Source organism: Salvelinus fontinalis, chromosome 15, assembly GCF_029448725.1.
Source record: "Salvelinus fontinalis isolate EN_2023a chromosome 15, ASM2944872v1, whole genome shotgun sequence".
NCBI classification, from domain to species: Eukaryota; Metazoa; Chordata; class Actinopteri; order Salmoniformes; family Salmonidae; genus Salvelinus; species Salvelinus fontinalis.
Genome location: NC_074679.1, coordinates 35,314,818 through 35,331,387, shown reverse-complemented (window position 1 = coordinate 35,331,387; position 16,570 = coordinate 35,314,818). Strand labels below are relative to the sequence as shown.

At 42.8% G+C, this 16,570-nt stretch overlaps 2 protein-coding genes across 5 annotated transcripts; both read right to left on the bottom strand.

Annotated features, from left to right (window-relative positions):
• Positions 1-233: 233 nt before the first annotated feature.
• LOC129811875 (pinin-like) lies at positions 234-5,646 on the bottom strand. Of its 2 annotated transcripts, XM_055863575.1 has the most exons (9): positions 5,308-5,646; positions 4,639-4,710; positions 4,473-4,550; positions 3,287-3,362; positions 3,111-3,205; positions 2,931-3,006; positions 2,569-2,724; positions 2,246-2,384; positions 234-2,119 (listed from the first exon to the last, which is right to left on the bottom strand). In XM_055863575.1, exons 1-9 carry the CDS (start codon positions 5,418-5,420, stop codon positions 831-833), a joined length of 2,094 nt encoding a protein of 697 aa, XP_055719550.1. In that variant the 5' UTR covers positions 5,421-5,646; the 3' UTR covers positions 234-830. The 2 variants fall into 2 exon arrangements, with proteins under 2 accessions (XP_055719550.1, XP_055719551.1); XM_055863576.1 differs by lacking the exons at positions 4,473-4,550; positions 4,639-4,710; positions 5,308-5,646 and having other exon boundaries at positions 3,111-3,231; positions 3,287-3,351.
• A 90-nt stretch (positions 5,647-5,736) lies between these two features.
• On the bottom strand, positions 5,737-8,862 carry LOC129811876 (gem-associated protein 2-like). 3 transcript variants are annotated; one of them, XM_055863578.1, is made up of 10 exons: positions 8,548-8,862; positions 8,354-8,438; positions 7,887-7,976; positions 7,742-7,801; positions 7,540-7,653; positions 7,382-7,426; positions 7,188-7,256; positions 6,599-6,709; positions 6,357-6,415; positions 5,737-6,274 (listed from the first exon to the last, which is right to left on the bottom strand). In XM_055863578.1, exons 1-10 carry the CDS (start codon positions 8,664-8,666, stop codon positions 6,235-6,237), a joined length of 792 nt encoding a protein of 263 aa, XP_055719553.1. In that variant the 5' UTR covers positions 8,667-8,862; the 3' UTR covers positions 5,737-6,234. The 3 variants fall into 3 exon arrangements, with proteins under 3 accessions (XP_055719553.1, XP_055719552.1, XP_055719554.1); XM_055863577.1 differs by having other exon boundaries at positions 8,539-8,861; XM_055863579.1 differs by lacking the exons at positions 7,188-7,256; positions 7,382-7,426 and having other exon boundaries at positions 8,539-8,861.
• Positions 8,863-16,570: the final 7,708 nt, after the last annotated feature.

Genomic DNA, 16,570 nt, shown 5'->3' with positions numbered 1-16,570 from the left:
CTCCATATATCAATGTTAAAATAAAGTCCTAGTCTGTCAGAAGGTCTATCCATGAATTCTATGAAACATGTTTCATCCGTTATTAATCTAAAAACATTCTAAAGCGACATTCCAAAATACATGGAGTCTAGCATCCTAATTTGCATGTGGCATTTAATGACTATGAGGCTGTTAGCACTGAAAATACAAAAATATCTTAGAGCATTGACATGGAGGCATTTCAGACAAGTCAGTCAACAAGTAATCGTTTTTTTTTAATTGAAGATGTTAAGGTTTCATTTGGACAAAAAAAAAAGATTTAACATTACTTTCCAAAACAAGTGTCTTCCACAACGCATAGCTAGACATTGTGCATGGTCAGACTGGCTTTATATGGATCAAAAAGTTGTAGGTTACAAGTGTTTAACATTATACAACTGAAAATGCACAATTACCAGCTTTACAACACTGGATTCAGAGAATACACCAGTATGCAACTTCTTCTCATTACTTGTTCTAAAGCATAGCAGCAGACATTTATGGGAGAGAAAATGTAAACTTGATGCATCAATTACAGTAAAAGCAGACAATATAAAAGTCTAATAAAATAAAAATCGAGGTAAAAGAAGTCCAGAAACCAGAGCGGCAAGACCAAGTCAAAACTGACTGGTGACTAGAGAAAAAGCTTTGATGATTAAAACCCCACATTATTCGAAGAAAATACACTGAGGCAGTTTAGCTGCCCTCTTCTGGTGAATTGCATTTAAGGAAATCCACAACCTTTCAGTTACGAAAATGTATTTATCAAAAGTAGAAACAAAACATGACATGACAGCAGAACTCACTCAACTTTAACGCCTCTTTTCCTTCCTATCTGACTTGCGATCCCTGTCACCGCGAGAGGACCTCTTCCCTGACCGGCTGCCTTCAGAGGTGGTCCTCTTCCTGTCAGACTTGGAGCTCTTATCTTTGGAACCTTTGGATTCGCGACCACTGCCCTTGGACGACTTGTGGCTCCTCTCAACTACTGCCTTCTTCCGCTCCCTGTCCCTCTCGGATGGCCGCCTCCTACGTTTCTTGTCCTTCCTCCCTCGGCTGCGGCTCCTGCTAGAAGAGCTGGAGGAGCTGCCACTGGAGGAGCTGCTCCTGCTGGAGGAGCCACTAGAGGAGGAGCCGGAGCTCCCACTGGACGAGGAGCCGGAGGAGCTGCTAGATGAGCTACTGCTGCTTCTGCCACCACCACCTCCCTTCTTGTCCTTTGACTTCTTACGTCCCCTGCTGGCTTCCTTGCTCGGGGGCACCAGCTCCTTGGGAGCCACAGCATCATCCTGGGCCTGGGCAGGCTGGGCATTAGTGGTCTGCTTTATGGCACCTTGATCAGCCTCTTGGCGCTGCTCGGTTGTGAGCGGCTCTGGATCCATTCCAGGCTCCAGTAGGGGGATCTGAACCTCAGGAGCCATAGATGTTACATCAGAGACTTCCACACTAGGGTTGCACTCTGAGAGCAGGGGTGTGGCCACTTCTGTACATGGCTCGTCATCTTCGGTTGGTTGCATTTCAATGCTCTTCTCCTGGTCGTCTGACACAGCTGTGAGGTCCTGACCGTGAAGGGGCTCCTTTTCTGCCTTAACCAGTTGCTGCTCTTCTACTCCTTTCTCATTACCTACCTCCACTGGACTATCCTCCATCTTCTGATCCCCATCCCTGGCCTGCCCTTCAGCCTCTCTTACTACTGCAGTACCCTCCATCTGCTCCCCCACATCTCTGAACTCCACTATTCTAGTGTCTTGACTGTCTTCCTCAGCCTCCTCCATCTCATCTGCTTTAGTCCCCCCCTTCTTAGACTCCTGCTCCCCAACTTTCTCTACTGGCTTTTTCTTTCTGTCCTCCTTACGCTTTACACCCTCACCCCCCTCTTCCTTCTTTTCCTCCTCTATTGTTGCCTCATCTTCCTCCTCCATCTCCACATCAAACCGGTTACCTGTCACTTTGACTACCTGACCCGTGGGCTTACCCTCCTCTCGATCTTCTTTCTTCAGGTCCTTACCCAGAGCGGTGTCCCTCTGAGACTGGCGCCGAGGCCGAGCCTCCATCTTATTCAGATGCTCAGCAAATGCCTCGCATCTCTCCTCAAACATAACTGAAAGCAGGGATAAAAAAAAATGTTTACGATTCAGTGACACCACAATGCACACCAAGGATAGGAAGTGTATTATGGCTACTTGTTGGAGGGCAGAATAATTTGGCTAATTGCACAATTGCTTACCATTCATTTTTTTCTGAGACTCATCTAAGAGCTTCTGAGTGGCTGAGCACATCCTCCCAGGCAGAAAGAAGATGGGTGGCTTGGTCTTTGTGCGGATGTACTTGACAATTTTTGTGTTGTGCACATTCCACTCCTCTTGCTAGAATACAAAAAAGTTCATGAGCATTCAATCGTCCCATCTACTTATGGGGAAAACTGACACACACACAGGTTTCATTTCACCTTAGTGCAATGTTATTACAGATTAAAACATAACATTTTTTTGGCACCAGCACAACCAATGAGGTTGAATATTGCTTTCAAGTTTCAAGAAAAGTCTTTACCAACTGAGCAAGCTCCACTTTTTGTTCCAACAGTCTCAGCTCTGTCTGCTTGGCACGCCTCTCCTCAAAGAGCTCTCGTCTTTCGCCCTCTACTTTTTTGCGCTCTTGTTCAGCTTGAACTTCCAATTTTTGTTCAATCTCAATGCGTTTCTTTTGCTGAGAAGATATAGATTAAAAAAGTATATATAAATTCACACACATACATACAATTTCCCCATTAGCAAACATTCCAAACTATAGCCTAACGACTGGAATAATTTTCACCAAGCTAGCTTGAAGGCTAATTCTGTAAGGGGACTTTTCATGCATTTACTGTATTAGAGTACTAGTTCACCAGTGTTAAGAGTAAACAATATTCCTACCCTATCCGTTGCCACATTAGATTCCTGCTTGAATTTCTGTAATGTTCCCATCAACAGGCCAAACATACGTCGATTCCTATAGGGAAAAAGGACAAAACAAAGAATAACATTTACATGATTTCTTGGAGATACACAAACTAAAGACCATTATTTCCCTAAGCATGTAAAATGACATGTTACCTTTGTTTTCCCCTCTCATCCATGGTCTGATCCTGGATCAGGTCTCGACGTGTACGCTCCTTGGAGGTAGCTACTACTGATGACTGCAACACTGGCTGTGTTTGGACAAAGGCAAGTTGGACTTTTAAAACATCAAGGTAAAATATTCAGACAGTGAGTGTATAATGATGGTCTACCTTTTTGACATCGTCATCATCTTCAGCGTCGCTGTCATGGCGTGAATCTCTCCTCCCTCTCTGGTCACCGGCCAGCCTATACAACAAAGACATGAGCAACACAAATGTGTGATTTACAGGCCACATCAAATAGAAACCCATTTGAATGCCACCAGGTGTAGGGCAATACCTTTTTAGGAGTGCCCACTGACGATTAATTGACGCCATATAGAAGTGACTGCAATAATCATGCAACAAAGAATGACAGCCTACTAAGTGAAAGTTGGGTTCTTGCACAAGATACCTTTCCCTCTGGCTATCTGCCTTGTCAATATCCTCGGTGTCTATTAGTTTCACTTGTCTGTGCATCCATCCTGTGTACGGTAACTAGTGGATTTGCACTGGTTTTATATTTATTTTGTTAACTACTCAACCGGGCATTAGAAGATGAGGGAAGCAAAAATGACTTAATCTTCCAAATTCTTAATCTCTTTAGAGGACATGTATGAGATCTGTACATTTTATTTTGCTGGATTAATCCCTAAAACATCCTAACACACTGCGAGCCAGTACCAGTTGATCAATTGTTGCAACAGAGAGAGCAAGCTCAAGACAGTAGACAGGCAGAGTAAGAAGATTATGCAATTGAAAGAGAACTTGAACCAACCTCCCTGCATACCCAGTGTGATTTATAGAGGATATTTACTTTTAATAATTATATGTTCTGACAACAGTGTTTTAAAATTTGTCCACTATTTTATAATAAAAAAATATTTAAATTCTCCCCGCCATGCAGATGGCTGTATCGATCCACTAATACAGTAGCAGTAAAGGCCCAGGCACTAACATTACTTTTGTGAGAAAAAAAATCCCTGTGCTGCAGACTGCTATATCAGTCAGTTATTATTAATAATAACTACTACTTTTTAAAAGTAACCTTTATTTAAATAGGACAAATTCTTATTAAGAATGACGGCCTATAGCGGCTAAACACGGACAATGCTGGGTCAATTGTGCGCCGCCCTTTGGGACTCCCTACAGCCCGGATTCCTAATACAGGAAGGCCCATTGAGAATTGTTTTTATAAACATTTTTATTGCAATTTCTTTGGGGGGGGGGGGGGGGGTTGTAACACCCCTACTTCCCAAGGCTATGGACTCATCTCCACTACATCTGGAAGTGGGCTAGATCTACAGATTACTCTTACCTCAGGAGTGCCCCTTCAATATCCCTCTGTTTCACTGGGGGTCCTCCTGGTCCACCGCTGATGTCGGAGAGTCCACGTCTGCAGACAAATACGACATAAAGCTCAATGAAATACAATCACCACACATAATGTTGGTGATAAAGCCTAAATATTAAATGTGTTTTACCTCAACAAGTTGATTCCTCGACCCCTACCTCCTCCAATACCTGGGATGGTTGGCCGTCTAACTTGGCCAGGTCTGTAAGGAAACGTTACATTTAGATGTAATGTTAACATAGATCGACCAGAGCTAGCTGTAACTAACATTGTTTTTAGAAAAACGAGGCCAACGTTACATGGGGGGAGTGTGGCGGGGGTATAGAAAAAAATATATATAAAAAGCAAAAATAAATCAATGTGGCATAGCTAACTGTTACCTCAAGTAACGTTAGTTACTCTGAATAGTCTGGAAATGAAACTGAATCGAAACTAGCCAGCCAAAGGACACTAGCGAGCAACAACCGAGTATCTAGCCAACTTGCTAACTTTACCAGTTGAACAATAATATATGGATATAACGTTAGCTAAGTAAAAACAGTAACGTTAGTTACCTAACTATAGTAATTGCATAAGTATTTGTACTTGCAGCTAGCTAGCCAACTAACACGCGGCCGATTCCATTCGACAGCACAGGCACACAACCAAGCGGCTAGCTGGTTATGCACGAGAATGGGAGATGCCATTTTTGTCGTGGGATTGGCATTTGTTGCTAGCTATTCTGCATAGTTAGCTAGAGGACGAACGAATGCTGAAAATGTTAATGCAATTTACATTTTAAAATGCCTTTTTGTCATACCTCAATTCATTAGGATCCCGACCAGTTAATTTACGAATATTATCGTCTACATTTTTCAAACTCTCTTTCGCTTTCTCAAGCTGGGCTTGCAAAGATCCCACTGCCACCGCCATCTTAGCTACAGTAACTACCTTTCCTCACGGGCACGCCAGCTAAGTGTTGGTCGCAAAGCATCACTGGGTGAAAAGCGCGCTTCACTATCTTGATTGACAACTCAAAAGCCCAATCGGCAACTTCGTTATCTTAACACACGGCCATAAATTGTAAGCTTTCTCCAGTCGACACGTCCATTAGTTTGTTGATCAATGAATGATTTTGATAATGACAAATAATTAGTCATTTGGTTGTTTTGGTCATAGAGTTACACCACAGAACAGTGGAGCCTAAAATATCTGGTAACAGTCACTAAAACACTCATTGAGAATAAAAGGATGTCCAATGTCTTTATGGCATACAGTTTTTCTTGATGGTACATAGCAGTGGTGGGCTTGTAGAGATGGAAGCCACAACAATTGTGAAAGCAAACATGTAACTCCAGCAATAGCAGAAAGTGAACAAAACTGTAATAGAAAAAAATAAACTGTCTAATTGCACCAGGTAGCCTAGCAGTTAAGAGCATTGGACCATTAACCAAAAGTCGCTGGTTTGAATCCTGAGCTAAGTAAAAAAATATGCTGATGTGCCCTTAAGCAAGGTACTTAACCCTAATTGCTTCTGTAAGTCACTCTGGATAAAAGTGTTTGCTAAATGCCAAATGTATTGGGTCAAATGTTCTCCATAAGACTAAATAGTTGCTTTATTTAAAGGCTTCAAATTGCCACAGTACAACTCCCTGTGGATCCTAAATCTGAGCATGGTGATGGGTTCATAGAGCTACAGCTCATGGGGTGATGAGTTTCAACCTCATCGTGGATTTCATCAACCCGTTTAGTCCTCCTTATCGGCCAAGTCGTTTTGATCAAAGTACCTATGTAAAACAAAAACAAAAACATGAGCAATCAAATGACACGGTTTCCTGGCTATAAGTTTGAGAAGTCAAATAAACTTACCTAGCAACAAGGCAGATCATCAAGTTGAGAGGAGACAACCTTTCATCTTCTTGGTGTTCCTGTAATGGGAAAGAAAGAAAAACAAAATAATGACTATAATATACTCTGTTCATCATTATCAAATATTATCATGCAAACATTTGAGCATCTAACATTAATGTAGTTACATTTTAGTTCTCCATAAGGAAGTTGGTTTGCGACCTTTCATCTCAACATTAATACAAGCCACTATATCACCCTACCAGTTTGGCCCGCACTTCAGAACTCCGTCTGGCCAGCTGTCTTATTAGAGAATGTGCTTCAGGGAGGAGAGGTTTCTCAAGGCAAGCCAGCAGTGCATACTGCCATCTTCCCTAGAGAAGTTGAGCACATATTAGCATTAAAAAAAGGCACAAACTCTGTACATAGCCCATCTATAATTTAGCCCAAACAACTACCTCTTTCCCTACTGTATTTATTTATTTAGCTCCTTTGCACCCCATTATTTCTCTCTACTTGCACATTCTTCCACTGCAAATCAACCATTCCAGTGTTTTACTTGCTATATTGTATTTACTTTGCCACCATGGCCTTTTTTTGCCTTTACCTCCCTTATCTCACCTCACTTGCTCACATTGTATATAGACTTATTTTTCTACTGTATTATTGACTGTATGTTTGTTTTACTCCATGTGTAACTCTGTGTTGTTGTATGTGTCGAACTGCTTTGCTTTATCTTGGCCAGGTCGCAATTGTAAATGAGAACGTGTTCTCAACTTGCCTACCTGGTTAAATAAAGGTGAAATAAATAAATACATAAATAAAATAATTAATTAAAGAAACTGAACTTACTAACTGTGGGACAAACTCTCTCTCTTCAAACCAGTTTATCAAGTACTCCAAAACTGCAGAGACTGTGGCCTAGAAGGGAATAATCATTTAGAGAGTGTCAAACACAAGTATTGTCATTTAGGTAATGAAGGAAAGCATCAATTGATGAACAATTAGTGTAGTAAGTATCATGCCAATGCTGTGAAAACACTCACCTGATTTAACCTGCTCACTATGCTAAGGAAAGGTGGAAAACCAACCTGGTGAAACAGGTGGGTAAATATCAAACATGATTAATGTCAATTTTTACACAGAAATCTTGCAAGATGCATCACTTAAATATTTCCTCTGTGGTCTATATACAGTTAGTTACCTTCACATAATCAAGGCCTGGATCTTCAGTAACAGGGTCAGTTGGAGGAGAGTTCAGATAAACATTTTCACCCAGGCAGAACTTTTTCCATTGTTCCTCTGCATCCTGTTTTGGCTAGATACAGACAGAACACATACTTTAGGTTTGCTGTATTTTACAATTCACTTTTACCACCAACAACAAAAATCATCCTCATACTTACCATGAACACATTGTCATCTAAAGCTTGACCACTCCAGTGTAGTCTGTGCTTACTGATACTCTGCAAGTAGTAAAACATTATCAGAATAAGTCACTTCAAAACAAAGCGACAAACAACTCGAAAGGGTAGTGAAATCTATAGTTACCCGTCTTATTTCTGAGAAGTTGCTGACTTGCTGTCGCTGCCATTTTAAACTCGGTGAAAATCCTTGTGGAGCAGCTTGGCAACCCGTGAGCTACCAAATAGAAGATTTGACAGGAAATTATACAGACAGACTCTCTCGCTCTCTCTCCCCTTTATACATTTTTTTTTAATTTCTTTTATTTATTTAACTAGGCAAGTCAGTTAAGAACAAATTCTTATTTACAATGACGGCCTACACTGGCCAAACCTGAACGATGCTGGGCCAATTGTGCACCTCCCTATGGGACTCCCAATCACGGCCGGTTGTGATACAGCCTGGATTCGAACCAGGGTGTCTGTAGTGACGGCACTGAGATGCAGTGCCTTAGACCACAGCGCCCCTCGGGAGCCCAAAAAAATATCTGCGTTGGCTGGGGAAAATCAAGACAGTAGGCTACATTTAATTTGTGTCAGTGTGGTGAAACTTACCGACACATTCACTGTCTGTTTCTTTCTCAATTTCTTTGGGTCAATCTTCGCCACCACAACATCTGGACAGAGAGACGCCTCTAATCTGAAAATGAGAAAGGCAGTGTTGTTTTTACTTAAGTGAATGCGTGTTTCCTGATCATATGCGTGAAAAAAATATCAAAAGATAAAGCTGAGGGACTTACTGAACCTGCCTCAGATATTCCTGGGGATTTCTTGGAGGCTCGTTAAGATTGAAGTCTTCCCCAGTTTCAATGCCGCATGTTTCCACAGGCAGAAGCCTGGGCATCAGTTCCTCCACGTCAGATTTCATGATGATGATGCAAAGTATATGGTCAGTGTTAGACTGATACGACGTTAAATTAACCAATGACCGTTGCACTTACTATTGTACTTCTTAAAATATCAGATTATAAAGGTTATTTTGTTGGATAACGACACAAGTCTCACGTCAAAACAAACGTTGTCGCCATCTTGTTATACTTTCGAATCAAGCCTGACGCATATAGAATGCGCCCGTTGCCATGGCGATTTAAAGAAGATGCTGCACGTGTATTTTGCATTCTAAATTCCACAGGTCAAAGTCGAAAATAGAATGTTCCACATATTTTTTTCTAACAAAATCTACTACGCCATAATGACTATACAAATACTTTAAATCACTTGAAGGGAGATAATTATCAAATCATTGGTTGTTTGTGTTTCTTATTGATCAGCTCTTGATACAATTAAATTGGTATCTTGTTACAAGTTAATCATTACCCCCCTGTTACATTGTATCTTGAATCCCTCATTTAGCTATTGAAACGTCCATACTTGTTGAGATTTAAGTCATTTAACATTTTTGCATTTAAGTCATTTAGCAGACGCTCTTATCCAGAGCGACTTACAAATTGGTGCATTCACCTTATGATATCCAGTGGAACAACCACTTTACAAAAATCTAACTCTTTTAAGGGGGGGGGGGGGGGGGTTAGAAGGATTACTTATCCTATCCTAGGTATTCCTTAAAGAGGTGGGGTTTCAGGTGTCTCCGGAAGGTGGTGATTGACTCCGCTGACCTGGCGTCGTAAGGGAGTTTGTTCCACCATTGGGGTGCCAGAGCAGCGAACAGTTTTGACTGGGCTGAGCGGGAACTGTACTTCCTCAGAGGTAGGGAGGCGAGCAGGCCAGAGGTGGATGAACGCAGTGCCCTTGTTTGGGTGTAGGGCCTGATCAGAGCCTGAAGGTACGGAGGTGCCGTTCCCCTCACAGCTCCGTAGGCAAGCACCATGGTCTTGTAGCGGATGCGAGCTTCAACTGGAAGCCAGTGGAGAGAGCGGAGGAGCGGGGTGACGTGAGAGAACTTGGGAAAGTTGAACACCAGACGGGCTGCGGCGTTCTGGATGAGTTGTAGGGGTTTAATGGCACAGGCAGGGAGCCCAGCCAACAGCGAGTTGCAGTAATCCAGACGGGAGATGACAAGTGCCTGGATTAGGACCTGCGCCGCTTCCTGCGTGAGGCAGGGTCGTACTCTGCGAATGTTGTAGAGCATGAACCTACAGGAACGGGTCACCGCCTTGATGTTAGTTGAGAACGACAGGGTGTTGTCCAGGATCACGCCAAGGTTCTTAGCACTCTGGGAGGAGGACACAATGGAGTTGTCAACCGTGATGGCGAGATCATGGAACGGGCAGTCCTTCCCCGGGAGGAAGAGCAGCTCTGTCTTGCCGAGGTTCAGCTTGAGATGTGACATCAACAGCTTGAAGGCAATGTCAATTTGACACTATGGAATTCAATGCAACCTGACTGTTCACCTCAAGGACGGCTTTAGTCAGGTTTTAGTATCTGGACCATTTTACATGACTGGACTTTCCAACATCAATATGGCTATTTCAACGATATACCTTTGGACATTTACTATTTGCATTTTTCCAACTCTAACTTGTGGATTATGAAAGGAAGTACAGCCGTTGCCAAAAGTTTTGAGAATGAAGCAAATATTAATTTTCACAAAGTTTGCTGCTTCAGTGTCTTTAGATATTTTTGGCACATGTTACTATGGAATACTGAAGTATAATTGCAAGCATTTCATAAGTGTCAAAGGCTTTTATTAACAATTACATGAAGTTGATGCAAAGAGTCAATATTTGCAGTGTTGACCCTTCTTTTTCAAGAGCTCTGCAATCCGCCCTGGCATGCTGTAGATTAACTTCTGGGCCACATCCTGATGGATGGCAGCCCATTCTTGCATAATCAATGCTTGGAGTTTGTCAGAATTTGTGGGTTTTTGTTTGCCCACCCGTCTCTTGAAGATTGACCACAAGTTCTCAATGGGATGAAGGTCTGTGGAGTTTCCTGGCCATGGACCCAAAATATCGATGTTTTGTTCCCCGAGCCACTTAATTATCACTTTTGGCTTATGGCAAGGTGCTCCATCATGCTGGAAAAGGCATTGTTCGTCACCAAACTGTTCCTGGATGGTTGGAATATCAGTCTGTCCCTGATGTTTTTCCTGGAGAGAAGTGGCTTTTTTGCTGCCCTTCTTGACACCAGGCCATTCTCCAAAAGTCTTTGCCTCACTGTGCGTGCAGATGCACTCACACCTGCCTGCTGCCATTCCTGAGCAAGCGCTGTACTGGTGGTGCCACAATTCCCGCAGCTGAATCAACTTTAGGAGACGGTCCTGGCACTTGCTGGACTTTATTGGGCGCCCTGAAGCCTTCTTCACAACAATTGAATCGCTCTCCTTGAAGTTCTTGATGATCCGATAAATGGTTGATTTAGGTGCAATCTTACTGGCAGCAATATCCTTGCCTGTGAAGCCCTTTTTATGCAAAGCAATGATGATGGCACGTGTTTCCTTGCAGGTGACCATGGTTGACAGAGGAAGAACAATGATTCCAAGCACCACCCTCCTTTTGAAGCTTCCAGTCTGTTATTCAAACTCAATCAGCACGACAGAGTGATCTCCAGCCTTGTCCTCGTCAACACTCACACCTGTGTTAACGAGAGAATCACTGACATGATGTTAGCTGGTCCTTTTGTGGCAGGGCTGAAATGCAGTGGAAATGTTTTTGGGGAATTCAGTTCATTTGCATGGCAAAGAGGGACTTTGCAATTAATTGCAATTCATTTGATAACTCTTCATAACATTCTGGAGTATATGCAAATTGCCATCATACAAACTGAGGCAGCAGACTTTGTGAAAATTAATATTTGTGTCATTCTCAAAACTTTTGGCCACGACTGTACACAACAAGAGAAGAAAGAAATATGTATCTCATATAACAAATTCGTTTTTTCCATCCTTTCCTGTAAAGTAAAAATTTCTATGATGACCTTATGTGACTTTTCATAGGCTTTAGTCGGGTCAGGGCCACAAGAGCATCGGGAGAGGACTGGTTTTAGACCCCATCATAGCACTGAGACTGCACTTGTGAAGGTGGTAAATGACCTTTTAATGGTGTCAGACCGAAGCTCTGCATCTGTCCTCGTGCTCCAAGACCTTAGTGCTGCATTTGATACCATCGATCACCACATTCTTTTGGAGAGATTGGAAACCCAAATTGGTCTACATGGACAAGTTCTGGCCTGGTTTAGATCTTATCTGTCGGAAAGATATCAGTTTGTCTCTGTGAATGGTTTGTCCTCTGACAAATCAACTGTACATTTCGGTGTTCCTCAAGGTTCCATTTTAGGACCACTATTGTTTTCACTATATATTTTACCTCTTGGAGATGTCATTCGAAAACATAATGTTAACTTTCACTGCTAAGCGGATGACACACAGCTGTACATTTCAATGAAACACGGCGAAGCCCCAAAATTGCTCTCGCTAGAAGCCTGTGTTTCAGACATAAGGAAGTGGAGGGCTGCAAACTTTCTACTTTTAAACTCGGACAAAACAGAGATGCTTGTTCTAGGTCCCAAGAAACAAAGAGATCTTCTGTTGAATTTGACAATTAATCTTGACGGTTGTAAAGTCGTCCCAAATAAAACTGTGAAGGACCTCGGTGTTACTCTGGACCCTGATCTATCTTTTGACGAACATATCAAGACTGTTTCAAGGACAGCTTTTTTCCATCTACGTGACATTGCAAAAATCTGAAACTTTCTGTCCAAAAATTATGCAGAAAGGTTGATCCATGCTTTTGTTGCTTCTAGGTTGGACTACTGCAATGCTCTACTTTCCGGTTACCCGGATAAAACACTAAATAAACTTCAGTTAGTGCTTATTACGGCTGCTAGAATCCTGACTAGAACCCCAAAATGTGATCATATTACTCCAGTACTAGCCTCCCTACACTGGCTTCCTGTTAAGGCAAGGGCTGATTTCAAGGTTTTACTGCTAACCTACAAAGCATTACATGGGCTTGCTCCTACCTATCTTTCCGATTTGGTCCTGCCGTACATACCTACACGTACGCTACGGTCACAAGACGCAGGCCTCCTAATTGTCCCTAGAATTTCTAAGCAAACAGCTGGAGGCAGGGCTTTCTCCTATAGAGCTCCATTTTTATGGAATGGTCTGCCTACCCATGTGAGAGACGCAGACTCGGTCTCAACCTTTAAGTCTTTACTGAAGACTCATCTCTTCAGTGGGTCATTTGATTGAGTGTAGTCTGGCCCAGGAGTGTGAAGGTGAGCGGAAAGGCTCTGGAGCAACGAACCGCCCTTGCTGTCTCTGCCTGGCCGGTTCCCCTCTCTCCACTGGGATTCTCTGCCTCTAACCCTATTACAGGGGCCGAGTCACTGGCTTACTGGTGCTCTTTCATGCCGTCCCTAGGAGGGGTGCGTCACTTGAGTGGGTTGAGTCACTGGCGTGATCTTCCTGTCTGGGTTGGCGCCCCCCCTTGGGTTGTGCCATGGCGGAGATCTTTGTGGGCTATACTCGGCCTTGTCTCAGGATGGTAAGTTGGTGGTTGAAGTTATCCCTCTAGTGGTGTGGGGGCTGTGCTTTGGCAAATTGGGTGGGGTTATATCCTTCCTGTTTGGCCCTGTCCGGGGGTATCATCGGATGGGTCCACAGTGTCTCCTGGCCCCTCCTGTCTCAGCCTCCAGTATTTATGCTGCAGTAGTTTATGTTTCGGGGGGCTAGGGTCAGTTTGTTATATCTGGAGTACTTTCCTGTCTTATCCGGTGTCCTTTGTGAATTTAAGTATGCTCTCTCTAATTCTCTCTTTCTTTCTCTCTCTCGGAGGACCTGAGCCCTAGGACCATGCCTCAGGACTACCTGGCATGATGACTCCTTGCTGTCCCCAGTCCACCTGGCCGTGCTGCTGCTCCAGTTTCAACTGTTCTGCCTGCGGCTATGGAACCCTGACCTGTTCACCGGATGTGCTACCTGTCCCAGACCTGCTGTTTTCAACTCTCTAGAGACAGCAGGAGCGGTAGAGATACTCTTAATGATCGGCTATGAAAAGCCAACTGACATTTACTCCTGAGGTGCTGACTTGCTGCACCCTCGACAACTACTGTGATTATTAATATTTGTGTTCATTTATGAACATTTGAACATCATGGCCATGTTCTGTTATAATCTCCACCCGGCACAGCCAGAAGAGGACTGGCCACCCCTCATAGCCTGGTTCCTCTCTAGGTTTCTTCCTAGGTTTTGGCCTTTCTAGGGAGTTTTTCCTAGCCACCGTGCTTCTACACCTGCATTGCTTGCTATTTGGGGTTTTAGGCTGGGTTTCTGTACAGCACTTTGAGATATCAGCTGATGTAAGAAGGGATATATAAATAAATTTGATTTGATTTGACTGTAGATTCCTTAACTTCAAAATAGGGGATGTGATATTTGTTTACCACAAACTCAGTGGTAAAGGAGATGATCTATGTACAGGAAGTGTAGGCGTTTTTCATTACAACCCATATTTTTACAGAAAAGTACCACAATACAGCTAAAATTACGATCAATTACATATATTTTGTTGAATGTGAAATATGCAATAATGTTTGTGCACTAAACTGTATTTCGGATTGATAGACGATATTGGTATTTTCTAAAATATGCTGTGAAAATTGAGGAAATTTATGCAAATCACAGAGAAAGAAGTAGCCACACAGGTAATCTTTGCAGTGCTCTATGCATTTCCGTTTTGGGAATGTATATGTGTACTGAAAGTATGTAAATTAAAGGGTGAATAATCGGTGCTTTAAACCTTTCTATTAAAGACATTCTGTTAAAGCTCTTCTTCTGTTCCTTCCAGAAACATGACTTCTTCTGCATTGATGAATATGGCACATTAATTGATAATGACTCCAGTGAGTGGGACAATGAAGTTTATATCAGTTCAGAATTTCAAGAGATCCCAACCAATAATGCTCGAGAATCTAAAACTTCCAAAGATGTCTCTGTGTCCAAACATCGTCATAGAGCAGTGATGAAACAAAAACAAAGATGCCAATCAGGCCGGAATGGAAGACTTCTCCATGAATACCAAACCTGCACCTAGCAAACAAGGTGGGTCTCAGGGGAAAGCCCTGATGATCCCAAAGAAGACATCCCAGAACAGTCTTTCAGGAGCAGGAAACGTGCTTTGGACATTGATGGGAACCAATTGGAGGAAGAGACAAAGCAGACCGAAATGTCTGTCTGGTTTGGAGATGGACTGACTAGTGCCTTCGGTTTTGATGAAAAAGCTCCAGAGCAGGAGAAGCCCATTGAAAAGGAAGTGGAAGAGCAACCCCCAACTTCTAACTCCTGGTTGAAAATTGGCAATAGAGATGTCTTAAATGTTGTCAGTCTTATCAGGATAAAGTTGAAGAGAGAGTATCAGCAGCAGGCAGAGAGGAAAACATTGATCCAGATTAAATGACAGGTATAACAGACCCACAGGACCTTGACTTAAGTCAGTCTCATCATGATGCTACAGTGGAGCAAATAAAAGAAACAGAGCACCAGAGATGATGACACTGGTAAGGAGACAGAGAGAACAGACACACACCCCTCAAAACCTGTTGGGGATTATGACGACGGTCAAGAAGACCGCAGTAAGAAATCACCAAAGGTGGTGAATTTAGAAAAGAGGACGATGCAGGGTGGTATGGCAGAATCTATAACAATGTTGCAGGCCTTTATGGGGAACAGGACAATGAGGAGGAGGAGGATATAGTTATAGACAAGGATAAAGAGTATAAAGATATCAGCCTTCAGTCAGAAACAGAGTCTCAGTCTGTGTTCTCATCCATGTTTGACACTCTGGCATCACTGTTTCAGGCAGATACCGATTACAAAAATGCTCAAAATGACGAGGTAACAGATATAAAACCGGCAGCCACAGATGCCAATAGAGAGATCTCCGCTACTCCTCAGACGGCTATCCCATATGATGGTAATGACAGCAATGAGGCTCCACATCCCCCTCCGTTAGATATAGGTAAGGTTCAGAGTGCTAATGAAATACAGGAGGCATTCAAAAAGCTCTTGACACAAGCAAGAATATTTCATTGTCCCACGACCCTCAATTAAAGAACACAACTGGCATACTGAATCTTGAAGTTGATCCTGAAAAAGCTTTCGCTGAGATCAGTGAAAATTATGAGCATAACTCTGCAGGTAGATTAGAGTTAGATGATGTCACCACCACTAATGAACAGTTTCAGTTGTCATGGAGATGTAGAGCCAAACCAATTTGTGTTGGACAATGAGGACGTGCAAAAATCAACTATGCTCCTCAATGGGCTTATGCATTCAAGTGATGAAGATGTCTCTAATCACCATCAAGAGAGTCCTGCTGCTGACCTCTCTGAAAATAGCCTGAATGATGTTGAGACTGATCATTCAGTTGGTCGGGACATTTTAGAAGGCTCAGGGATTTCAAATCTATCTGATTTGACTCTTATTCAGACAAAACCAGAAATATTAACAGAGGAGCTACTTGATGTATCGAAGGACACGTCTGTAATGCTTGCTGACGTGGAGGACATTGACACTACAGGCATTAAAGTGGTCTCATCCAATCAGACAGGAGAGGACAGTATTCTAGTGTCTCAGTGCTCGGCAGAAGAGGACAGTGATAATCAGACAAACACGCCAGCTACAGATGATGCTTCAGTGCTGAAGGAGATCACACAGACACCTGACCCCTATCTGCATAATGCTGATATAGCTGAATCTATTCTGAATCTATCCCTAGCTGAACCTGTCACTGAAAATGTCTCAGGACAGGAAGGACATAATTTGATTAGGAGGTGGAAAGTAAGGACAAGAATGAGAATACATTCAAGGCA